Raw genomic sequence first — 26,720 nt, forward strand, 5'->3', positions numbered from 1 at the left:
ACTTGTTCGCTGGGCGCAAGTCTAACACAGGGCTCATGGCGAGATCCTTTTTGGGTACAAGGAAGAACACTGAAGAAATACCCTGGTTTACCTGTAGAATGGGGATGACTTCTATTGTGCTCTTTTCTTGAAGGATCTCCACCTCTTGTAGCAGAGTTTTCAGGTGTTCTGGCGATACGCGTCTGGATGTTGGTGGTCGGTATGGAGGTGGTCGGCTGAACGCTATACAGTAACTGTGGGCGACGGTCTTGAGCACGCACTGGTCTGAAGTAACCCCTTCCTATGCATGAAGGAAAGAAATTATTTGTCCCCCGACCAGGGAGGCATGGGAGAGGACCCGGACTGGTGAGTCGGGGCCGGTGTTAGGGAGAATTCTCATTCAATGGCTAATTTCCCTTAGGTAGCGAGTCCCCCAGCAGCTTTGCTGGATTTCTGGAGTTATTTTTTTCCACTTGGTAAGAGTGTGAACTCTTCCCCACACTCTTACCCATGTTTTGCCATGTGTATTTCTTCTGTTTTTGTGATTGTGGACTCTGGAGTACACTACTTCAGTAGCCCACTTCTTTTGTGCGTTACACAGCACCTTCTGTGCAGTGACACGGGGTTGTCTTTTAGACTTCCCACCGACTCCATTTCTGGAGCCGATTACTGTCCCCCAGAAAAGAGTAAAGTTGCCATTAACTTTACCTAGTCACTTAACCACAGATCCAGTACACCCCATCTTACATGGAGTACTGGAAAGGGTTACTCGTTAGCCCTTTTTCTCTGTACCTCCTAGAGCCTTGTTTTGCTCTTTTAACATTTAGACTTGGCTAGTGGCAGTGATATCTACCCCAACTTTTCTACCGCGTTTATACTATATAAACGTGGTACTGTTTTAGGCTATTATATTAGCCTCGGACATAAACCCGCTTGACCAAATACTTTCTCTTTTGGCTCCGGTCGGGTTTATTCACCATTTCTTTTTGTTAAGTCCTTCTTGTGTTTTACTTTGCGCGGCAAACCAAGTTTGCCTCCTTTGTTCACTGTCTTTTGGCGGGCTTCTGCCAAGAAGCCCTCCTCTAGGCGCCTGGGTGTCTAGGTGGGCTGAATGTGAGGGACGGGGTGTAGTCACTCCCTGCACAGGATATCCTAGGAAACCCAAGTCGTACTTTGCCATGATTGGCTGAGGTGGTTGTCCGGGCTGGACAACCCCCCTGCTGCGTGATTGACAGCCAGGCTGTGTGAATGGGGGATTTTCGCATAAAAGGCAGGACTCTTGGGCTGGAACTCAGAGTCGCCACTGGAACTACAAGGAATCGAAGGGAAGCAGAGAAGAAGACGTCTGCTGCAGCTACCCCATCACGGTGAAGCCCTGCTGCAGTCCTGAGCCATCTACCCTTCACCGACCAGAGAAGATCCAGTCCGGAGTCTTCTTCCCTTGAGCCTGGTGGGGTCAACCAGCTCATCTTCCATAGCAAGAGGATCCTCTTCGTGGTCGAAATCGCTGCACACTGCTGTAGTGGTCCAGATAGCCACCTGAAGAGCCTCTCCCGTTTTAAAGGAGCGCACCTTTTATTCACCGTCGCTGCTGCTGGCCCCCTCCAGACATCCTCCTTCTCATCTCCACGACCGAAGCTCCAGGAACCGTGGGTCTGCAGGAAACTACCAGGAACAACTCCTGTGGCACCAGCATCTCCCTTGAATAAGGTACTGTGTTCCGCTTTGAGGAACTAGGGTGAATCCCTTTTCTCCTCTTCCAAGGCTTGTCCTCATCTTCCCTCCTTCTTATAAATTTTGCTTTCTCTGTTGACAATATCTAATTACGCCTGGCAATGTTGAATCTTGAACTGTCCGACTGTGATCCTCAACAACAGGAACCCGGTTCCACTTGACACTGACTCTGGCCTATTGACATTTCTGTCAACGAGCGTTCTCTGATTCGGTCTGCTCTCACAAAAGTATTGCCTATGATTTTTGCCCCCAACTCTCTCTGGTTAACTCAGGTGCCAAGTGTGTTTTTGCCCCGGTAATATTTCTTGCTGCGGATACACGTATCTTTAGTAAGACCGAACTGTCACTACTGTCAAAAAGTTAATCACATATATATTCCCGGTAACATCTTGTTTCACAACACCGGTCCGTTAAAACGTGGGGTACTTACCTCGAGTTATACTGTACCAAGTGAATTGGTTGTGTGTAGTGTATTTTTTGTGTGGTTTTGCATTTATAGAAGTGTTGTGTTTTATAACAGATGGTTTAAAAATATATGTACTTATAATTTTGACCTGGAAATTTGAGTCAGTGTTTGCTTGAGTCACAGTAATTGTGGTCCCTTTGTGTAATCTCTGCTACTGCTCATATGCTCTTGAGATAAGCCTGGCTGCTCCGCTACTGCTACCACTTTAACAGTAGTACAGGCTTGTACCAAAGGTGAACTTGTATTACCACATGTAGTCTTAATTGTGAGTAGTGGTCCCTAAGGGCACTGCACAGGATTCTGCCTAACAGCCGGGGAGCCTCTTGGGGTGGAGTTCCTACCCCTGCCTTTGCCTCTACGCTGACCCCTATGTTGGTATTGTCCACTGGCAGTTGCGTTCTGTCTGGAGGATCATGGTGCATTCCCAGTCCCATACTGGTTGTGGGTGGAACTCTGGGGATTGGGGCCGGGGCGAGGGTGGGCAGCACTGTGCAACTCGCAAAGGGACTGTACAAAGCAGGGGGAAAACACAATCCCACCGGCAAATGTGAAAGCGGGATGTACTCCATCAACTGTTCAAGTAAAGGTACAGGTACACTCTGATAAAGCTGTAAGCTATGAAGGAGAAAAACGACCCAATTCCCTTTGATGGCAACTCTACCGATCCCCAACTCAACATTTGTGGCAGACTCTCAACCTCTTGAGCTAACCTCATTCGAGATAAATACTCACGCCCATGTCAAAGAGCGCGATTGTGATGACATGAGAGGGGATAATACGAGAATACGCGGAAAAAGATCATTTGCAAAGAAACTGCGAAGTGGACTCCTTACCAAGCGATGCAGAGAAAATGTCGAACATAAGACATGCAAATCAAACTCAGGATTATGTAGCAAGCGACGCACCAAACACTGCTATGCATAAAGCTGACGTTGAACATCAAAGCCAGAAAACATTACCACATTTGATAAAAGGAGCTAATCAAAATATGAGCCTTGTAACACCAACATCATCAACTTTGCCAAGTCCATCAAGAGCGAACTTGTAAATCATAGCACCCAATAATCTTGGCAAAAACCCTGACAATAGAAAACAGAAGGATCAAGGTAAGCCCAGCCAAGTGGCTCTGCCCACAGTGGGATCGCTTGCCGTGGCGGAGAAACTGCCACGGGACATTTCTGAATTCCCTCTTCAGCTGGAGAATGATAGAGCAAACAAATTGAGGCAGACCCTGCAAGCTGACAGCGCGTGCAAGAAACCTCTGGTAGTCAATCGTTCAAACAAATGGAGAATGGAGAATGGACTCATACACTCCCCCCGGAATTAACTGTCCACAACCTACAAAAAGAGTTGAAAGAGCAAAAGCAGTGAATGTGTAGAATTCTACCTTGCAATCCAATGTGCTAACCAATATCAATCCTCAAACATCAACATTTTACAAAGAGTCAGTGGCAGACTCTTCTTTAACACAAAGAGAATACCCAACGGTGAAAAGACTTACTACCATTTGAACACAAGCTCACAAAAGCATAAAATCTCATTCGAAAAGGTCAACACAAAGTACATTCAACTAGAATGTCTGCCTTAACAATATCCTTGGCCCAATTCCTAAAAATGTTTGATAATATTAACGATAACTATAAAGATCAACCCAAGATGCACTCAAAGCTACTGTACATAGAATCTTTCATAGCCATGATTCAAGATAAATTAAAAGGCAGATTCTGAGATAGTTAACGTGACCCAAAAGATGCTGTTAGATCAATTAAAAACAAATGGAGAAGAAAAGAGATTACTGGGTGAGGAGGCGCGAGATGCTTTAAGTTTACTAAAAATTAGCAGGAAAACGACTAAGGAGCCATGCAATACCCTCATTACAAATACAGCATCTAGTATAAACGGGCACAATCCAAATTTAGCTTGCATAGAAACAAGCAGCCAAACAGAGAACCGGTACACACAGAAAACACAGTAACAACTTTGACTTTGCCTTAAACGCACCAAGCAATTATACAACAAAAGCTAGACCAACCTGGAAAAGAGATAAGTCCACGTCAATAAATGAGTGATTTTATCGGCATTCCTTCAACATCTGCAGAAGGAGAAGGACAAGTAGGAAACCCCATAGATCTAAGATTACCAAGTGTAGAGATAGCAAATATCATGAGTGGCAACTTCCGACTCTTCCAACGAAGAAAAAAAACAAAACATAAAAACAGCAATTCAGAAAAAAAAACATAAATAAGGGGAACTATCTGAAGTCAAATATAGTTTCTTTGCAACTTGAAGTTTTACTCACCAGAATCAGGAGAGACCATCACGACAAAATGAGACTGTAGCAAAAACTCACAAACTAAATGAAAACCCATCAAAGGGACAAACTGAAAATAGACAAACTGGTGACTATTATAACACCTCTGAAGAAGACATGATGAATATGACAACACATGAGGAAGAACCCTCAGAGATGAGCATAAAGAACGATATCCTCAAAATGTGCTAATTTCAAACGTGTCGGATACTCTTGGGCAAAGGGACAATATAGACTCAATGGATAGACAGGATGTGTGTGAAAAAAGTAACTTCTTTGACGCAACACAACTCGTTACTCACCTTATCCGAAAAAAAGATACAAAAATAACAAATAGTTTAAGAATCGATCACACACAAAGGCATAGAGGAAAATAATTGGAAGTCTATGAGAATTCTCCAACGTAAGTAAAATACGCCCTAAACAGACAGAAAAAGACCCAGTTCAAGTTGTCAATTGATTCTGGTGCGTGTACCATCAATGAATGATGGTCTTATTCTGAACCAACACAACGTACTAGGATTGCTCCACTATATTCTGAAACTTTGTGCAATCGACTGATGACATCACAATAGTAGAATTCATGGAAGAGCAACAAGGAGAGCGACTTAGACTACACATTCAATCAAAAATGATTTTCAACCTGCTACTCGAAGCCTCACAGTTTATATTGCCTATGGCCTTCGATATCATTGAATGCACAACCGAAGCGGAAAATAAAAGGAAGCCCAAACATACAGACAGTGGAAAACGAATATCTGAGCAAGTGAGAATCTAATTATGGAATAAAAAGACCTAAATTTAAATCGAGAACCCTCGATGGAGCATGGCCAAATAATTGAAAAAACAGAAGCGATTCACCACGTACAATGTGGAAGACTTCACAAATCTCCAATATATAAAAGAAGAATTTGTAACGATCACGTTCAATTGTACGAAGGACACAGATCGACGAATGAAGAAAAGTCAGAAATGCCCAAACATTCAGGACAAAACTCAGAATTGGTTAGCAGAGTCATTGACAATTGACAACCACAAATAATACCAAGAATGAGAAAAGACAACTATAATTGGGTCATGAACACCAGGGGATTTATCCACCTATGTGCTAAAGATTAATGTAATTTAAAATGATTCCACATCTTATGCTTACAAAAAACATGTACAAACAAAACGCCAACAACGGATGGCTTCAGTATTTACACGAACCCAGCAATAAGGGGGGGGGGGGAGAGACCAATGACAGGCCTATTGACACTTAGAGACAGAACCATGTGACCGACTCAAAATCCAAGTCCTTGCATACAAATAAGTGTCTTGGACACTGATAACTAAGAAAGAAACTGACAATTCACTCATTTTAATTGACATTTACTGGCAGCACAAAGCAGTTGGATCATCTAGATTTGTAGATCAAATGACGAATACAAAGTGTCAATGGAGAATTCAACCTTCATCTTATGTGTGACCTGAAGATCAACTACTTAGATTCCGATCTTAGAGTAGAGAAAACTACCAATAAAACCTCTTTGGACAAAGGCAATGTTTCTAAGATATGGATGGAATAACTAGAAGAGCGAAAGATCAGAATCCTAAATGTTCAGATCCCAGGGGATACTCTAGCGAAGGCAACGTGGCGAAGGGGGACACCAAAAATACACACTTTTTCTGTTTCAGAAAACGCAAATCAAAAAATATCACTACACGTAATCCCAATGAATAGAGGCAAGCAGAAACAGACTGCACTTGCACCCTATGAACGTAGGCTCGCTGAATAATAAATAACAGGCAATGGGAAATTAAACAGTTGGAGTAGAATATTCATTGTTGTTGTAGTAGGAGTATACGGAAATACAGCAAGGACAGCGAAGGATTGAATTCAAACCGCGACACATCCACGACATAAAAATATTGTTACAAAAAAGGGCTAAGCAGAAAGCGATATGCCATACCATGAAACTCCCAATGGTCGAAGGAGCTACACAGCGGAAAAAGATCAACAAAATAAAACGGGCTCATCTCCCACAAGGGCATAACACAATAACGTGATGGTGAAGCCATGCTGAAAGTACTAAAAACTCAATTTTGGCAGTTACTAAACCATATGAATAACCCACAACAAGCACTAAAAAGCAACATAGTGCCAGAAGATGTTTGGGTGCGATATATGACGATCTATATGGAAAAAAAGAAAAAACCCAAGATCTAGACTTGCCCGTCGGAAACAAATGGAGCATCGAATTTTACAGAGATGATATTCTCTTATTGATCAACAAAGCCAGCAATTCGAGAGCACCGGGTCCTGATGGATTGAGCAACCAGATGCTGTAGGCTGCCCCAGAAGATGGGACAATTTTTGCGTGGCCTTGTTCACAGAGATAATCGAAAGAAAAGAAGTCCCAAAGTCGTGCAAAACATCAATTGTGATTCCAGTATTTAAGAAAGGAGAAAGATCAAACCCAAGAAATGATCAACCAATAGCGTTATTGGACGTAGTTGGAAATTATTTGCCTCCTTACTATTGATGCACATGAGATGTTGGGTACCAAAATGATCCAACTATGACTGTCGGCAGACAGGTTTTGTTAAAGGAGTCTGCTGCGAACTAAATTTGCTGTTTATCAACCTGTTAAAAAAAACAGGTCAATCCATGACGGAAATAAAGTCTCTGGTTTTCATAGACCTGGCTCCTGCTTTTGATAGCATTGATAGAGAATTACTTTGGGCTAAATTGAAAAAATTGAATTGTCCAATGAGCCCTTTGTCAGCCATCAAAGCTCTACATTCAGGAACAGCGGTAAAAATACGACTGAATCAAAGTGGCCCACTGTCAAGGAAATCAAGACCTACAGAGGTGTCAAACAGGGATGTCCCTTAGCATCTCTGTTATTCAATCTCTATCAGATCTTAGTGAGGCAAATGAAAAGTCCAACTCTTTGCCCCCAAAAAATGAACGGCAAACCTTTAGGCTGAATGCTTTACGCAGACAACCTAATTATTCTGGACCAAACTCCCATCGGTCTACAAAGAAAATTAGTTCCTTTCAACAGTTTTTTTTAGTATTGTCTCCAAATTAACATTGCAAAATCTGAAATATTAATCTTACAGAATTTAAAAGGAAGAAAACAACGAAGCTTCTGCTGGCGACTGTGAAAAGAAGTGCTGAACCAGATGACAAAATATATTGGAACGTGCATAAACTCAAGCGTAAACAATGGCCCATAGGTTGAAACCATTAACTCTAAAAGCAAAAACCTTACAGCATACAGCAGTATAATCCACAGGAAAAACAGAACATTTTCTCTTGCACCAATAGTGGGCTTCTATAGACAAAAAGTGGTTCCAACACTTCTACTCTTCAGAGCTGCGTGTGCCCTGGGTTGTTCGTGGAAATTCTTGACAACATTAGAAGGCAACTTCTGGAGAAAAATACTACACTTACCGAGATCAGTTTCTACAATCATCATATCATTGTAATTAGGCTTACCTTCAATGTAAAGTGAGTTTGTTAGCTCTATACAGGAAAATTATCATGGAATCAACACCAAACCAGTTTAAAATACTGCAAACAGAAAGTAAGCATAGCAAGGAACTGATCCTGAAAAAATTGATTGACCAATGTATTAAAATCTCAGAAGACATAGGATGCTCTGCTCAAGTACTAAAAGCAGTAAAAAAAAGAAAATCTATGGAAGCAAGATTGGACAGTTGAACAAAAGCAGAAATACAGGTTACTTGGATACTTGAGTAAAGAGGTAAAATCGCCAAGCACACTTCCCCAAATACTGGAGTCCGAATCATCAAAACATTAATCAGATGTCATCTAAACCCATTTAGCACGAAAGAAGTATTAAAGAGTAGGAAATTAATAAAGTAGATTGTGCTGTAACACCGTTGAAACATTACAGCACTTAATGCTATACTGTCCCACATTGAGAAACTTAAGGACACAGTTCTTAGGGGACTTCATATTAGAGACCACTACTAAATGTGGAGGAATGTGAGAACTTGTTTGCTCAGGACAAAATCAAAAACTCATTTTCGCCATAACCAAATTCGCAGTGGACATTTATTAAATAATTGATAAGGACTCCTAGGGGAAAACTCCAAAACAAGCTTGGAGTAATACTGAAAGGTTGGAACATGAAAATTGTAAAAATAAACTAATGCAATAAACAAAAAAATAATAAGATGCATTACTAAATTTTAATGGTGTCCCCCTTCTAAAAAGTAATACATGTCAGTAATGTTTTAGTATTCTTAATTGAAGGAGTGTAAAAGCTCACCAATAGGTTTTACCTACCTTGAATAACATGGGGGTCTTCTTAAAGTCGAATTGGATTTTGCTCCCACTGATCTGCTTTATACAGACCTAAAACAGTCTAGAACTTATGTGTCTTATGAGTTGCTTGAAGCCCCTCTTAAAAGTATATGGTTACTTACCTTGGATATCTGATGCCCTTCCCATCTTGTAACACTGGGTTGTGCTTCCCTTGAAACTGCTTAGAGCATTCCCAAAATAACCATGGGGTCAATTAATTACCTTGCACTGTGTCTTCCTTAAAAGTATAAGATGGGTTTACTTTCCCTAATTTGCTTAGTGCAATCTTAAAATAGTTATTGAGTGTTCATACTTCCCATTGGGTAGCTTAAGGACCCTCGAGACAGTATAGTTGATTTACAAGCTGTGAATGAAGTTCTAAAAAGTAATGCTGCCAGGAGTATACTTGTAACAGGGTTGGTTATGTGATTTCTTAATGAGCGTCACTGCATGACTGACGGGGTCAACAGCCCTTGAAATACGGACTGCATTCTTAATGTTTATCTAACCTGGTTTTATGCCCCAAGAATAGTAGATTACTATCCTGAATGTATACTCTTACGGTTGTCTCACCTGAACTTGCTTCTTCCTCTAAATAAAGTTATAACTTGGTTTGCATACCATAGGTATTGAGTTGGTTTTGATTATTCTGTATATGAGGTACTTACTAGCCGAGATTTATCTTGGTCTACAAGTATTTAAATAAACCCTTTATTTTTACAATACATAGTTTTTCAGTGTTTCTTTGGACCATATGTATTCTACAATTTCTTTGTAACAAGCTAAAGCCTTCTCTCCCTCCTAAAATAAACCTGGCTGCTCTGTCCATGCTACCACATTTTCAGGTAGTACCGCCTTTATATTAACAGTGGAGCTTATGTGCTGCTTCAGATGTATTTTTTTATGAATCCCTTAGTTGGACTTTAGAAAGACTGTCATAACAATCTGCTACACAGCATGCAGAAGAAATATCACTAGGCATTTTCAGAAACAAGACAGCAGAACCGGCTTGTGAAGAACCCTGGGCCCAACTTAAATTGTATATTTGTTTAGGGTAAGTTTATTGCAATACATGTTTTTGGGATACAAGTCCCATTCCATGTTGGTCCTCTGAGGATATTCCTCCATCAGAAAGAGTGTTTATGTTTTTTTATTCTTTAGGATGCCCACGGCGCAAGTCTCTAGAAGCATTTACATTCTCCAACACTAGACCGAACGCAGTGATCAAAAGTAAACCAGACCGGCCACATTAATGTACTACTTAATCCATCTGGTCCATTGGACACTTGGTTTCTCTGTGTGCCACCATTGGGATATTACCCACAAGTGTAGCCCCAAACAGTGAAGGGGGAGCTCAGCGATCACAAATGAGGTCTGACCTTTCCTTAAACCCAGGTTCACAGTACCTTTGCTTGCTGTGGACCGCTACCAGTCTTGAAGCTAGGATGGGGCTTCAAGACATTTGCAACCTACTCATATGCATTTGGAAGGTTGGTACTGCCAGGCTGCTTTTGGTCAACACACAGTGTTGTTATTCAAGCCGATGGCAGTTATCACCTGTATTGGAGATGGTTTCTATCCTGGGTTGCATTTGTAAAGTTCCAAATTTACCATTTTGGTGCCCTCTTGGCATTAACATCAACGAATACAAAACCCTTTAAACTTACCTTTAATAGCTGGTGGCAGTGAAACTTTTTCCTAATTCGGTCCGCCTTTACCATGGGAGGTTTTCACAGCTGTGGTAAAGGCACCCAAGGGTGCCCCATTTTACCAAAATGGCAGAGTTTTCTTCGCCTTTTTAGTGTTCCTTGTCCTTTCTTGTTCCTTCCCCTGACCACCAGGGTAGGAAAATCCTGTGTGTCAATTTTGTCTTCGGTGGGAATCGGGAGGATTCCCAGCCCAGGCTCCTGAGTGTCTTCCAGCCCGATGCGAGTATCCAGTTCAAACTGGGAGGCTGCCTATCCTGAAATGATTGGCTGGATTCCTGCATAAAAGTGTGATCCTGGAAGCTGAAGCGGTAGTCGACACTGGAACCAAATCTGAAGAGGAAGATGAAGAAAACGACAATTTCCAGCGACCGGAGAGCCTGCTGTGTAACCGGAGCCAGCGGTTACCCATCGTCCCAATTAGCCTGGTTACTCCGAAAACTACGGCCCGAGCCTGGTGAGATCCACTGGACTCAAGGATACCTGCCTTTTAAGACATACCACGTTGTGCTGTGACCTTACATGGCTGCAATACCCCAATATCCTGGGATCGCAAGCCTAAGGCAGACATATTCTAAACAGACTATACAGCAAGTTCGGGGAAGCAAGACCCAGTTGTCAAACGTATACACCTATTCTCTGCAAGAAATAGTGAAGCCAACAGCATTACTTTTTGGGAAAGAGGCACAACCAATTCACAGGTGAGTAAATTAACCAATATATACTTTTCAGAATGGCAAAACACATTCAAGGTAAGAACTTTTGTAACTGTTCACTCAGAGGCACAGTTACCAACCAACACATTTACATTTAAGTAAACATTTGGACAATTGTTCTCTTTTCTAGGCAACAGGCACAATCCTTAGAAAGTCTTTCCCTCATTCTTGGAGCATGAGGTGGCAGAAGGGGGGTTGAGGGTGGGGTGGAGGGGGCTAGATCCAATAGACTGGAATGCACAGAAGTAGCAAATGTCAGAGTCACTAAGGAATACTATTCAAACAAGTAGGGATTTCACTTTAGAGTTAGTTGAGGGTCCCTGGACTTCAGAGAAGACACCCTAGGAGGATTCCAGCAGGGGGGCTGGGTCAACTGGATGAGAGGACTCCCAATCACAAGTACACACAAAAGCTTTACAGAAATCACACTGGCTTAAGGTAAGTTAATACCAAGCCAGCACAGTACCTTAGCACAGAAGAAAAGTACCAGACAGAAAACTTCAGGATCTGCAGCCAAAAACCTGCTCACTGAATTCCTTGTAATGAAGACTGAAAGCAGCACCCTGGAAGGAGTTTTGAAGCAAGGATCAACAGGGAAGGCTCCAGGCAAGGGTTTTTTCACGGCTGGATGCGGTTCTGTGGTTTTGGCGCCCTTTTCAAAAGCTTGCTGACTGAATATCGCTGGTCGGATTCTCGTCGTTTGCAAGATCCAGCACTCTGGCGAGTGGACTTATCAGACTTTATTCATGTCTCTGGAGGTCCAGCAGGATGCCCACAAAGTTTCAGCAAGATTCAGAATGGATCGAGGTATTGCAGCCCCGCAAAGTCACAGCTCGTCGTGGGATGGCTCAAATTACAGGTCTTCTTAAGACTGATTGATCCCACCAGTCTAAGGGTCAGAGTCACCATCTTCGGGTCTCCTCTGTCACATGGAAGAAGGGGTCAGCACAGCACCGGTTACACAGCAGGCATCTTCAGTCACTGGAATCAGCTACAGGCGTCTTTTCTTCCTCATCGGATTCAGCTCCAATGGTCGACCTGTTTTCAGCTTCCAGAATCAGGCCATTTATCCAGGAGCCCACCAATCAGCACTCAAGCTACATTCAGACTTTGGGGTGCTACTGTCTTTCAGGACATCCAGCCTCCCAGTTGGAATTTATTCCAGGCAAGCAAAGGGGTGCAGCATTTCGGACTCCTCCCTCATTTCCAGTCTTCAAAAACACTCTGGAGCCTTGGCATGCTTCCCGAGGGATTCTCGCTGAAATCAAGTCAAACCTCCCACACCCAAGACGGCAGCAGGACCAAAAAAGGGCAAACACACAAGAAATGGAAAGCACACAAGAAATGTTGACTAAAGAAGAAGCCACAATTTTGGGTCAACAGTGACTTCTGTGCATTAACACGGCTGGGCCGACAGCCTGCGAGTAAAAACAAAATCACAACTGCCACCAGCCATAAATGAATGCTTTTAACTGTAACAGAAATGTTACAGGGGCAGTCAGAAAGGGTACAGTGTAACACCTCAGTGTGGTGTGCTGATCTCACAAAATAAAATGTAGAGAGGATAACAAAAATATGCTCTCTATACTTGAGAACATGTGTTCTGCAAGGTAAGTCAAGAACTGTAACAGAAATGTAACAGAACCAGTGATAAAGGGGATACTATGTACCTCCTCATAAGGTAGGGTGTGCTGATCTCACAATGGGGATTGTGAAAGGATAAAAAGTATCCTTATACCCTAGGAACATTAGTTCACACAAGGACCCCAAGAGAAAATATGGCTACATGGAATCCATCTCCACTGTCAAATCGTACTAGGAACACCTAGTAGCTTGAGGTGGGTGACGGTCAGGGCACGTCAGAAATGTTCCAAGGGAAACAAATAGTAGCAGTGAATCCCTAATCGCATGGGGCCCAAAGTAGCGGTAGACCTCAGTGTGCACCTGGCAAAATGGAAGACCCAAGGACCCAAGTAGAGGAGAAATTGCTGATGTAAGCACATGAACTGAAATGTGGCCACAAGAACACATAGTACCAACAGGGCAGTCACATAATGGACCGGGCAGGCTCAGAACATAAGCTAGTGCCCAGTGGTCATCTGTACTAATAGTCAGTGCAGAAGTGTGCCAACCAGAGTGCGATAGGGCAGGCTTGAAATAGAGGCCAAGTGAGCACCCAGTATATCACTAATGGTTAGAGGCGGAGAGACAGGTTAAGGCCTGCCACCTTTTTCCTTGCTGTGTGATGTTCAACTGAGCAACTTCTTCAAACTTGCTGGTTAAGGTGGCATGCACAGTGTTGTGCCCAGTTCTGAATGCCAGAGTGCCCCTGCTTCCTCTTAGTCTGCTGGGCAGCCTAGTTTAAGAAATTAGGACCACGCTGCTAAAGGTCTACCTATAGCTGATGTTCATAGAGTGTGCCTGGTACAGATAGCCATGTTCAGATCGTAAAAGTTTCACAGATTTTCTACCCGTCAGCCGCTCCACACATTGCTCCAAGTGTTTTAACCCCCTCCTAAGACATGCCTCACTGCCAGTCTTGAGAGGCTAATGGGCAGATAAGGATGTTCCTAGAGGGGGAGGTCTACACTAAATATGATCCTGGCACTGCCAATTTAGTAAATTGTCCTTTGCATCTGGGACAATGCAAAAGAGGCCCAAGCAGAGTAAAACCTGCACAGATCCAATTCTACGTAACATGACAGATTTCATCCGAGCTCGAGAGGTCACAGCTTGGAGCAAATGGCTCCGCCCTCCCTAAAAGGGTGGGATGTCCAATAGCTTTTGATCCATCTAGAAAAGTAGACGGGGCTATCCCTGAAGTCTTCAAAGTATAGAATGAGACAACCTGCCAAGTCCACATTGTACAATGCAGAGCTTGAGAGAAATATGGGTAGGAAAGCTGAAATGTTCCCCATTTGGAATCAGATTTTATTTTTATATAGTTTTGCCAGCTCATTTCAAAAGAGAAGCCAGTAAAAGTAAAACACAAAATGCAGCAAGCTAACGACAAGTGATGTAGGACTTCCCCAAGGAAAGCCAGCTCACAAGCTCATGGTGGTAGCAATACAACGGCATCTTACCACTGTCCCGCCTTGAAGGTAAATTCGCTGTTGCCGACGGCCAGCCTGACTCGCTTCACCGCCTCAGTCTCTGCACTCAACCCACAGACTTTGGCAGGGGAAATGATCTGGATTGGGAGAGAAAGGGCCAATATTAGAGACAAAAGCACAACAGCGGTATGATTTAACATACTCCTCTCCCCACAAGCGCACTTCACGATTACAATGTTCCAGCTTGCACTGGAATTTTGGATATATGTTATGCTTCGGTGGGTAGTGGTACACAAAACCTGAAAAAGTAGTGGGTCATGGGGCAGTATGCAGGCACTTGAGAGGCTACAAGCTCCATGTGTGGGAAATGAATGGGACACAAAGTCACTGGCTAGAATCATTCACTTGCAGCATCTGAAAACAAGCACTGGCCATTCCAACAGTTTGGGCTTTTGCATAGGCATGGGAAAGGATCTCGCCAGGCACTGAGGTAGTGGCATTAACTGGCCATCAATGGCAGTGACTGCAAAATGGTTGAATAGCAGTGCCTGCCAAATGCCCAATACCTATACAAAAGTATAAACTGTTTGATTTTCCAATGCTTTATTTTTTTTTTTTTTAATGTCTTCAGTGAAGAACAGTTTTAGTGCTTATAAAATCGACTGGCTGAAGGCGGACCTGGTTAAGACATTACACCAGTAGCACATTTAGTTATGAATTAAGACATTAACTCTCACAACACTGCTTTGAAAAAAAACACTGTCAGCACTTCGCGCACAAAGTTTGTGGTAATTCTTGATGAAAGGAAGCATAAAGATTCCAGCAGGATGCGTTTTGTAGGCGGGCGGAGGGGAGGGCAGAAGTACGCGAGAATGGTCCTAGGCATTAGCACGGCCATGGGCAGTCAATGGGTGGGTAAATTTCCAGAGAACACATACGAGGGTTGTGCCCCTCCTCGTATGCAATTTCTCCATAGCTGTATTCTAATGCAACAATTGGCTTATAGGGGACTGATGAGCACCACCCAATAGGAGCCCCTGGTCCTTGTTGTAGTTCAAATGATGTGAGCCAATGGTTTTGCAAGATGATAAGACTAGGTTTGGCTATATCTAAAGAAATAATGATTTACAGACAACCAGAATAAGAGAAGGGAGGGACAAGGTGTCCTTTCACATTAGAAGTGTCCTTCGTGGAATATACTGAAACTGAGAATGGCATACTCGCTTGGCGGAAGTGGAGCAAGGTTGTGCCCACCTGCTAATCTTTTCTGGCATTGTCTTTTGATCCTAGGGCATCGCTTCCCCAGGTGCCTGAAGCGGGGGCCAGACAAACGCAAAGGCAATTTCATTTTGATGCTGAGGTAGAGAAAGAAAAGGGCAAATCCAAATAAACCAAACTAAAATAAATTGCCAAACACAGAAGCTCTTACCCAGGGGTTCCTTCTCCAATGGGCAGAAAAAGAATATGAAAGTGAAACTAATCTGTAAAATGTGAACTGGCAGAACTGTGTATGTCACAAAGGCGTGGCTGTGCATGCATTAAAAAGGAACTGCAGCCTTCCAACGAAAGCGGATTGTTGTTATAAATGCATTTAACTAGAATGGGGTTTTCGGAGATAGTCAGCCTGCCATTAGGAATATTCTAAAGTACGCGCATCTGTAAATGACTTTATGCTGGCGATATGACTAGTCTCATTTGGTCCTTTTCAGAACGAGAAATCACAACCGACTCAACCATTCCAATCCCCACCGTCATCTCAATGTAAACAAGTCTGCATCCCTCTCGCACACAATGCCAACCCACAGAACCTCTGCGCCCTCACTCATCGCAAAACACACGTGAAAACGCTCACTCCACAGTACTACACGCGACAGACTGACCATGAATCTCATCACCACTCACAATTCAGATGCACCATCACAGAGGCATGGCTCACGCCAACCTCCACAAACATCCCGGATATCCACATCCCCATAGGCTGCAGCATCCAACACAAGGTCCCAAAGGAAACACGGGGGCAGGGCTCCTTATTCTCTGCAAGACCTGATGGGCATGCAACCTCCAGGAGCACACGATACCCACATTCATGGAACTCCTTACTCCCCACACTTAGACAGCCACCTTCCACCTGATCACCGAACACCCCAGCCCTACAGTGCTTCCTCTACAGAATCACAGACGTCATCTCAAAAGTATCCATCAAGAGCACAACCAACATCGTACTGGAGACCTGAACCTGCTTGAAAGCCAAGCAGCCAAGAAAACAGGACACCCTACTCCAAGCAAAAGATGGGGAGAAACACCACCTCTCCACTACCTTTGGCTCGACAGAGCACACAGCCATTCTGCTCCACCATACACCTTTCCACCACCATTGCCAAACCAACCACACCACCAACTCCTTCAAGATCTCCCTATGGACACAATGGAAGGCAACCTCAACACCTAGGTCTCCACATCAGACTACCTTGATGTGGGAAATATTTACCCACTCAGCAGTACTCCCCCCCCCCCCCCCGCGCCCCCAAATCACCAAGCTGCATTTCAGCAGAAACAGCAAAATGGCGGTGCTGGCTCCTGTGAGCACCATTGCACTCAAACTGCGTTTTGCAGCTACAAAAGGATGGCTGCACTGTTTTGCCAAGCACCATTGGGCAAGATGGAACAGAGCACCCCGTGAAAGGCTACTAGGGTGTGTTCTTGTTTGTCTTAAAAAAAATGGAGTGAAAAAGCAGCGCTGTTTTGCTGCAAGCCAAAAAATTCCCTTTGAAAAAGGGAATATTTCACCTTTAAAATTATGCCGCTCTGATGCCATTTGTCCCTGTTCTTCATCATACTACCTTTATCAAAAACACCCTGTCATTCCCAGCCATATTCACATTGTGCTCCACCAGAAAGGAGCCTTATTCCTGAAAGACAGGCTGTGCCAGCCAAACCTGAGAAGATCAACAAAAGCTTTCCTTCAGCTACACGGGAAACGCTTAAAATGTTGCTACAAAATGTCAAAAATCACTGCTTGAAAAGGAAATCATAGCTTTATGTGCACATGTCAAACTCATGAAGACTTTTGCTGCCTTGTACAGACTGTTGTGTAAAATAAGCTGGCTACAGCTCCTGAACAATATTGGAAAGTAGATGGAAGAGAAATCCCAGCAACATTTACCAAGTGTCAAAATGGGCTTGTGCAAACCAGAAAACAAACAAAATTCCCGTTTTAAAAAGTACAATGTTGAATGAAAGCTTGTCCGTGCCTAGCAATGTAAAGGGGTTTGTTGCTGGGGAAACCTATATGGGCTGTTTTATTCAACAGGCTTGTTTTGATTCAGGACAAAAGAAAAGAAAAAGAAAACTGTTATAACTGCCTGGGTTGGATTTTGCTGGGATTGGAACACTTTTCTGCATGCTGAAAAGCTTATTTTCAATTGTCAAGACAAACAATTGGCCCCGATTTCAAAAGAACAGTGTGGACCGTCGAAACATGTGTCATCTTAAAGGGCAATTTCACAAAAAATACATTATCTACTATTCCATAATTGAGTCAAGCCTCATTTGTGTGGTTGCTTTTGGCGCATAAGCAGAACTAAGTGTAACCCAAACAAGAATATTTTTCCAAAAACAGAGTGGAGGAACCACAATTACTCTGTTGTTATCAGCCTCACGCGGCAGACAAAACTCGCAAGTAAAAAGAAGGGCGCTGAGGTCCAAAATTTAGTGTCCACTGGAAGAGGTTCCTCATTATTAGGCTGTTACCCCAAAAGGGAACCACCATAAACTTCCAGGACACAAAAGTGATAACTGCTAGGTTGGAAAACTTTGACCAAGACAAAGAAACTTCACATACTAATCAGACTTGGGTCTGGGCTGAGCCATTTTACAATGGAACTTCTAGGACACGGATGTGCGAAGTGAAAAATCACACCTACTTGTGACTACTACAGTCAGCTTCAAAAGGAAATCTATGACAACCCTGGATTGAGGGGGTAGCTTGGAAGCTATGCCCGTATATGGGAAACAATACTCAACATTAGTTTCCAAAGACTATTTTATAAATAAAACTTGTAAGAGTTTTATCTTTGCCACAGGCCTTTGCAAAAATTTGAAAAGTTAACAGTTTAAATGTGATTTTATGGGCTTTCATTTAAGACGTCAGACTTCACTGACACATGGGGAATAGAAATGGCAGAGAATTGGGTATTATAAGGAAAGTATCCATGATACCATTGCACATTTTAATGCTTACATGCCTAATGATAACACCCATGTATAAAGTTATAGAATTTTAAGTGATGTAATTCTCACTGAGAAGCGTTAAAAACTGGTAGAAGGGCGAAACAAGGTCCCACAACCGCGAGGATTGTACTGCTACGCTCTAACCAATCACATGGGCAGATTACATATTGTAGGTAAAGTGCCACAAATGTATAAATGTGTAAAATAGGTTATGACTGATTTTTGGCAAAAAAAAAAAAAAGACTGGGATGCTTTTTACCTCATAAAATGCAACCTCAAACTGGGACTACTCGAGGAGGCAACCAACATTGATTGTTCTATCTGCTTCTTGGAGGTAGCCCTAGCTCAGTCCCGCCCACCAATAAATCTGTGATGTCACCATGCTGTGGTTGACTGAGCTCCACACACTCTCCTGTATCTCCAGTGCCTGCGTTCCTGATCTCCCACATTCATCCTGCCAGACCACAGATTCCACTACAAGAATGATCAGATGTCACTGCCAGGCCAAAGCATACCTGACTCTACTCCAGCAAAGGCCTTAATTAAGAAAATCCCACTAAAATCCCATTAAAAAGGGGAAAGGCTGTGGTACCTTAGTATCCCGAGACCAGACTGGCTTGTCCACTACCTGTGCCATCCAGTGACCCGAATTGTCCAACTGTACTTGCCATCCGGTGACCAGACCTTTGCCCAGATGTCTTTTGCCAGCTGTCTTTTACCTAGTGACCCAAGCGGTGCAGTGACCAGAACCCCGTTAACTGTTCCAAAACCCAAGCATGGACTAAGAGTATCCCACATCCCATAGTCTAACCCATCTTGACCCTTTGTCTTTCCTAAAGAAACCCTATCCATATCCTAATAACTTGTCCAACTGTCAGAATTCTCTGTGCCTCTTGCCCTCGATCTCCAAGCGTTAGCGCCCCTTCTCTTCATTTCTGTCTTGCAGAGATCATAAGTCATTAGCGATATTGTGTTTAAATAAATTTATTTTCCCTAAAGAAAAGGGGTACACTGCGTGAAGGGTTGCAACTGCAGTGCAACATATTCACGGGTGGTGTTCCTCTTTTCATACGCATTAAATCTAGTTTAAGTAAAATTTGTCTCATTTTAAAACCGATTCTCTTTTTCACTGCTATATTTTCCTAAAAACAAACGTCACTCTACCTTCCAAATCTCTCTCAATTCACCAGATAGAGGCCTATTTTTACCTCTATATTGTCCCTGTGTTATATATCTATCCCCCAGCCAAAAAACTGCATTGAGAATTCAAGTATTTCAGCCGTTTTTCCGCAAATTCGTTTGTGTCATTTTAAATGGAAATTGAGAAAATTGCAACTTTTCAACGCGTCATTCGGCTGCAGCATGTTCTAATTTTCCGCTAATTGTATGCTTCTTGTGGATCCGTTGCTTTGTGATTGCTAGGGTTTATGCATTACTGTTGTCGTGAGAAGTCATTTGTCTCAAAGGTTTAACCGCACATTCATTTTTATTTGTCAATTTCCGAGTGTCATTTCATGCTAACAAAGGGTTTAAAATCAGTTTTTCCCCCCTCTTATTTTGTGAGGGAAGGTTGTGAAAACATTGAGGTAAACCTTAACTTGGGTGCTATCTATCCGAATTCAAAAAGTGCTCCTATTAAATTGTGCTTTGGATATGTCCTACTAGAAGGTTAACCAGGTGCATTGCAATTATCACCCCAATGGTGATTGCTGCCCAATATTAAAATGTGCCCGATTTTTGTGAATTCTAAGAATAAATATTGCATTTCACCACCAGGCCTGGTTCATGGCCCATTGTAACCTGGGATATTTGTAAAAGGGGGTGCGAGACGGGTCGGGTATCAGCACAATTGAAATTAAAGAAAAAAAAACATTGCTATGGAGCACCACGTACCAGGCTAAGACCAAGTGTCCTGGTCCAGTGTTTGACACCCGATTGGTATCCTTAACATTGAGATTGTCAACATCCTGGTCAGTGCATTTTTACCACAATCTGAAACCACCAACACCCACATCATTCCACTCTAAAAACATCGGTCCCTCACCCCTTATTACAGAAAACCATTGACAGCAAGCGCGATGGTCTGGAGAAAGGAAAAAAAAAAAAAAAAAGAAAAACAGAAACATCAAAAAGACCATACTGCAATCCACTGACAAATGCAATAACACAGAGAAAATAAAAAAAACTCTCAGTTCCAGATACACCAGAGATGGCCAGCCACATCAGCCTGCAACATATCCGGATGGACCAAATTGAGAATAAGTACTCCACAGGATGTGACCTAGACCCAAATTCCCCAAACCCACCACTTACAAAGACAACATCCTCCTCTCCTCCATAGTGCAGGTCAGGGGAAGCACCCGCACCACTTCACAGCATCAATCATACAAACATCCCTCGCACTAGGCACCTTCCCAGATGCACTGAAAACAAGACAGGTCCTAAAGAGTGGAATTCCGAAGGAGCTACTCGCACCAAAGACCACCTAGGTTCTAGTCTACAGCGTTTAATTCCACTAGTCTCTACACCACAAAAGAATATTTTCAAAGAATATTAAAACAGGATCTCTTCTCTTTTAAGTGAGGGATTGGAAAGAGAAAAGACAGAGCCAATCAGTGTTTCTCTACACACCCCATTTAGAAACAGGTCCTTTCATTTTGGGGTATACCTGTAATCCTACGTTAAGTGCCAGGAGAGAGGTTTTTGAGAATCTCCCAACAAATAGAGAAATCAAGTCCAACAAATCGATTAACAATAGCAGAAAAATGACCTCTGGCAGACAGGTTTATTTTCCATCCATTGCTCCTTACTCATGAGTGGGTCTCTAAGATCAGTGAAATAAAGGATTATCCTTGCTTTTTAGAAATAAAATATCTGTTCCTGGTTAAGTGTTTGATGTGTAGTCTAAAATATAAAAGAAAGGTTTGAATGGTGAAAGTCCTATTCTACCTCTAAAAAAACGAACTCCTACTCTACTAATACCTAAACCATCCCTCATCTATTTACTAACAGCTGCTGCTCATAATGTGGATAAAATCCAATTACTTCTTGTACCAACTAATTCCCCAGCAAGTCTTTTCACTCAGTATAGAGTCCCTCTGGGCAGGACTAATGCAGCTGATGTGCACTGAAATTGTATTTTATTCGTTATTTAAACAGCGCTTATTGCCCCATTTTTATGGCCTCAGAGTGCTTTGTGGTTGAACACACTCCATGACTGCAGTTCATGTGTAGGAGGTTGTAGTGACCTAGCATCTGGCAGGATGAGCTGTGTATGTATGAGTGAAGTGGAGCTTGGAATGTGGTGAGGAGCCTGGAACCAGGTGTTCACTGGTGTTCCATGGGATGATGGTTAGAGAGGCAGACAGAGTGGTTCCTGTGTCCTGCCCGATAACGTATGCCACTCTAAGAGACTACAGCGGTTCCAAGAGCTCGAATTAGAAGATGCTTGTGTGCATGTTGCGGTACGTCAGGGGGTTGTTCAATACAACTAGCGGCTGGCGCTGAGCAGTGTCTTGCAAGCACTTGTATAACAGAGCTTTATTCCAGACTTCTCTAGGTGGCTACCGCTGAGAGACTCTTCTGAGCGTGTGGGAGGTGTGTCTTGCCAGTGCTAGGGACTCTTTTTGCAGCTATGCTCTTGCCCAAACTCTCCAGAAGAGAAGCCCGCTGGAGCAGAGAAGAATATCCCACTGCTAACCAGATAATAGAGTGCAGAATATTTTCAGGAGAATAGGGTTCTCCTGCAGAAGCAACAAAAGCCCTCTAGCGTAGCGCTAAAAGTCTTTACTTTCACGTGGCGATTGAGGGGCAAAGCCCCCACCTTGGCAATACACAGCTCTCCAACGAGTAGAACAGGAATGTGCCCCACAGTGACGAGTCTTGATCGTAAGTCCCCTCTTCAGGAAATGGCCCACTGTAGGCCTAAAAGCAAAGAGTTAAAGTAACTCTTTGCTTTTAAGGGACTTAATCTCAGCTCCAAAAAAACAAAAAATATGCAGTTCTAGAACACGCATTAGTGTTCTAAACTGCAAGGACTTCAGAACCCCAGGATAGCCGGTAAGATAGCTCAGCGAATTGAGCGCTCGTTGCTGCGATCTGAGCGTGATAATGCAGGTCGCAGGTTCGAATCCTGGCAAGGCCAACTCAGCATTTCATCCGTCCGAGGTTGATAAATAAATACCAATTTCAGTTGGGTGATATTGTATGTAAATATGTAGTCTGTAAAGCGCTTTGGATTAAGGCGCTATATAAATAACACATCATTATTCCAGGTTCTCCCATCTACCTTGAAGTGGGGGGCGGGTTTGGAGGCCTGGCTTCCTACATAGTAAGAGTATTAAAAAGAAAAACAGACTAGAATTGGACTTTATTTAACACTCAATGTACCAAACCACAGCCACCAAAAAAAACTCTTACCAATGGCCCTTGTGCGCAAAGCACCCCCTCCATCTTATTGCCTACAAATCATACCTCAACACCACTGGGGCTAAACACTCTGGTGCGGACACCTCCCCAGCTGCAGAAACCTACACTAGACTGGGACATCCTGGCCAACAGTCACCCAAACATGCATCCTCCATCCCACAGCAAAGTGACCGAGAAGGCAGTCGCCCGTAATTTGCACGAAAGCAACTTTAGCACAATCAGCCATAAGCAAATCAAAGCCTGCCACCATCCAAATCCTAGACAAAGTGGATCCCTGCTTACTCATCCAACTCGTCCTCCCTGGCGCCCTCAATACAGTCTACCATGAAGCCCTCATCAACATGCTCGCCACACGAATAAGCTTCGACAGAACAGGGATGCAGTACGTTAAGTCTGCAACAGAGAAACTCGCCCAGATGGGGCACAAGAGATACCAACACTGCACAGTCAATTGCATTTTTTCACAAGACTCCACTGTGCCCAGTCATCTACAACCACTATGTTCAACGTTCGGGGAGCGCCTCGATAACACATTCATGAGAATACACCCAACACGCCGATGAAGCATAGCTTTAACCAAACTCAGATGTATCAACGACATCCAAGGGATAAAGCACTGCCGGTTCCTTGTCCAAGCCTGTATGTCAAGCACCCAACTGAAGCTCAACAAGGAAAAGACCGAATGAATTCTCCCAGGAAACCCCCTCACACAGGACCAATTCCAGAATTGACAGACTAATATGATGCTAGACAGCTTCAAGCCTCAACTCCCGCCAAAAACAAAATCCTGCTGCTTTACCATCCACTGCGATTTCACATTCAAAAACGTACATCGCCCAGAAGGCCTAAACGTCTTCTGCAGTCAAGCCTTTCATCCTCGCTCCGGGTTTTGGTTGTCCAAGCCCTGATCATCTCATACTAAGAAAATGTGATCACATCACGCACATTACTGTGAAGGAGCTGAATTGGTTTATCTTAAAGCTAGCAATAGGGCCAGATCAGTGGTCACATCCAAAACACCACTCTACCTGGCTTAGAAACTCACCATCTTCAGAGGTAAACAAGCCACCAGAGGCCATGGCATTGCCAACTAACAAAGAACAAGATGGAAAAAAACGCATGCCAACGAGCTTCTGAAGCAAAAGCGCTAATTCACAAAGCGAACATGATTATTATTTTAAACATACACACGGTTGCGTTCCTCCTTTCTCCCGAATGGAAAACGTGTGCATAGCGCAGGACATACAAGCACAATTATTGCAGAAGCGTTCCAAGACCAACATGTGTCTGGGTTTGCTGATGGGAACCGACGATCATTGTTTTCCAACATTAAGACAAAATGCTATTTCACTTTTGCTGCAGAAGATGGAGTATTGATTACACCTCATAGCTGTGCAAAGTTCCCAAGAATAAAATTGCAGCCCTTAGGCTGGCCTGTTGTCCGTCCGGCTTCATGTGGCTCGCCCGCGGCCAAGATATTCTCCCCTGGCAGATGGGAGGGGCAAACGGGGAGAGGATGGCTTTTTAAATGGCGGCTGCTCTGTACATTTGCAGGCGCTCTCAACGAAGGCTGTTGCAAGAGCTGGTTCTTGATGGTTAGATACAAATATGATCAGGTACCGAAGGTAAAGGAGAGTGGAAGAGAACCAAGAAATGAACACGTGTCACCGTCTATTTACTCCTTATATACGGCTGGGGGAAGAAGCCCATGTGGTCATAAGCCAAATATACAGGTTAGCTTAGTAAATCTTGTGGCGAGCTTGAGGCAATGCTACACATCACACTTAACAGTAGCGCAACAGAACTTTATTTAGTGTCAGCTGAATTGCGGTTGGGAAAACGTCAAAGGGAACAAGGGGGCGTGGGTGAGAAAAAAAAATAAAAAAATAAAACTAACGTGGGACTTCGATAACCCATCCTGGCACTGTTTTATATAGAAGTAAGAGGTTTTGGAATTCTGATTCTCCTAATACATCAGCAAAGTAATACCTAGTTGTTCGCTTCCTGGGATTCTCTAACCTTCGAAAGAAAGTTCCAAAGGTTTGGCCAACATAAATGATACACCTACAGTATTTCAGCGCCTTCAGTGACCTTTTTCTGAAACATGAGACCAATTTCTAAAGATAGCAATGACATTCCAAAACCTACCCATTAAAGTCAGGTCCTGTTCTAAAGTGACAAAATCGAGGTTTTGCTCTGGAGAGGTTCTTGTAGCAGGTACAGTCTGGTCTCTTCTCCACGCCTATGTGCCTTCACTTGGTGTAATCCAGGCCTCAGTTTTCTCTCAGTCAGGCTTTTCCCTCAGCTTGGCAACATTCACTCAGAGGCGTTCCTGGCTCTTGGCCTGTTCCTATCTGGGCCTTGGGTTTTTCAGGGTTCACAAAACCTGTCCTTCGTGGACCTTGGGTTTCTGAAATTCAGACCAGTCCCCCTCCCGTACCCTCCACATCCCCATCGCCATCGCCTCACGGACCTTTGGTTTCAGGATTCACAACAAGTCCCTCCTGAACCTTCAGCTGATCACAATCACCAGTCACTTCAGGACCTTGGGTGTCTCAAGATTGTTCCGGGAGGATAGCTCCGCGGCAACGTGCGTGCCTTGGAAGCAAGACGACACGAAGCAACACAGGTTTGATCCCCGAGTCTGCACTTAGAGACCTCTGGTTGTTTAAGCGCATTATAAATATGCAACTAAAACAAAAAAACATCACACATTTTTTAAAAAATATTCTGTAACAGCGCCTCGATGCCCGCGGGCTGTTTGTGCGCTTTAAACATTTTTAAAATAAATAAAATACATACATTCATACTAGGTCCCTCCTGGACCTTGGATGTCTCAGGATTCATACTAGATTCCATCCGGATCTTGGATGTCTCGGATTCATACTAGATTCCATCCGGACCTTGGATGTCTCAGGATTCATACTAGGTCCCTCTTAAATCACCACCACCGCACCCGTTCATTCCCAGTCCTTTTCAGACAGCAAATATAGGACAGGGGGCTTAATCCTTCCCACGGGAGTGGGGTCGGGTCCCCCGCCCCCCAAATCACTGGTGTAAAAGCTTTGGTTCTAGCGTGTCAATTCCCCAAAGGACAAGAGGGTTAGCGGCAATGGCGTTGGTGACAAGGGTCCAGTTGGGAATATAGAAAGAGAGAGGAGGGTGGGTAAGAGTGGTCCAGCCGGGTAATTTGTTATTCAAACATGCCATCCTCTCTCCTTCAATGCATACCCCCCCCCCACAACACACGGTTGTATGTCATTTTTTCAGAACCTTTTCAGAGAATAATTTTATGTCCAAAAAAAATATAGAATGTTTTATTATTTTATTTGATGGTCTCCCCATCTCCCTCTCCCCCATCCCACCCAGTTCCAAACAAATCCGTTTTACAGCTGTACTATTAAGCCTAAAACAATCCCAGTGAAACAACATGCATAGACCAATCGCATTCTGGTAGTGCTTGATACCAGGACAGGGAGTTTTTGCCGTAGCAGGTTTGGTCGTGGTAGAAATCATCGCATTTTTTAACCACAAATTCTGCCGGAAATATATGTGGGGGCGTGGGTTTAGGTGAATAATTAATGTAGGGTGGTTAAGGGGGGGGGGGGGGTAGAGAGGGGTCGCCTACACAATATATTTGCGACAAAATCGTCCAGTTAAAAAAAAAATTACAAAATAATAAAATCAACTCTTCGATTCATTCTACTGCAATTAAATACATTTGATTAATAAAAATCAAATTCAAGTCACATAGAACTCTTAATCCCCACAGCATG

General features: G+C 43.4%; 1 protein-coding gene across 3 annotated transcripts in view; it reads right to left on the reverse strand.

Moving 5' to 3' along the window:
• Positions 1-26,720, reverse strand: part of OXNAD1 (oxidoreductase NAD binding domain containing 1) — a 138,073-nt gene that overhangs the window by 57,970 nt on the left and 53,383 nt on the right. For all 3 annotated transcript variants that reach the window (XM_069648903.1, XM_069648904.1, XM_069648902.1), the window contains one exon: positions 14,317-14,423. In XM_069648903.1, the coding sequence (XP_069505004.1) occupies positions 14,317-14,423 (107 nt within the window). The remainder of the gene's footprint in view (positions 1-14,316; positions 14,424-26,720) is intronic.

The sequence above is a fragment of the Ambystoma mexicanum genome, chromosome 2q (assembly GCF_040938575.1).
Source record: "Ambystoma mexicanum isolate Mex_15411 chromosome 2q, UKY_AmexF1_1, whole genome shotgun sequence".
NCBI lineage: Eukaryota > Metazoa > Chordata > Amphibia > Caudata > Ambystomatidae > Ambystoma > Ambystoma mexicanum.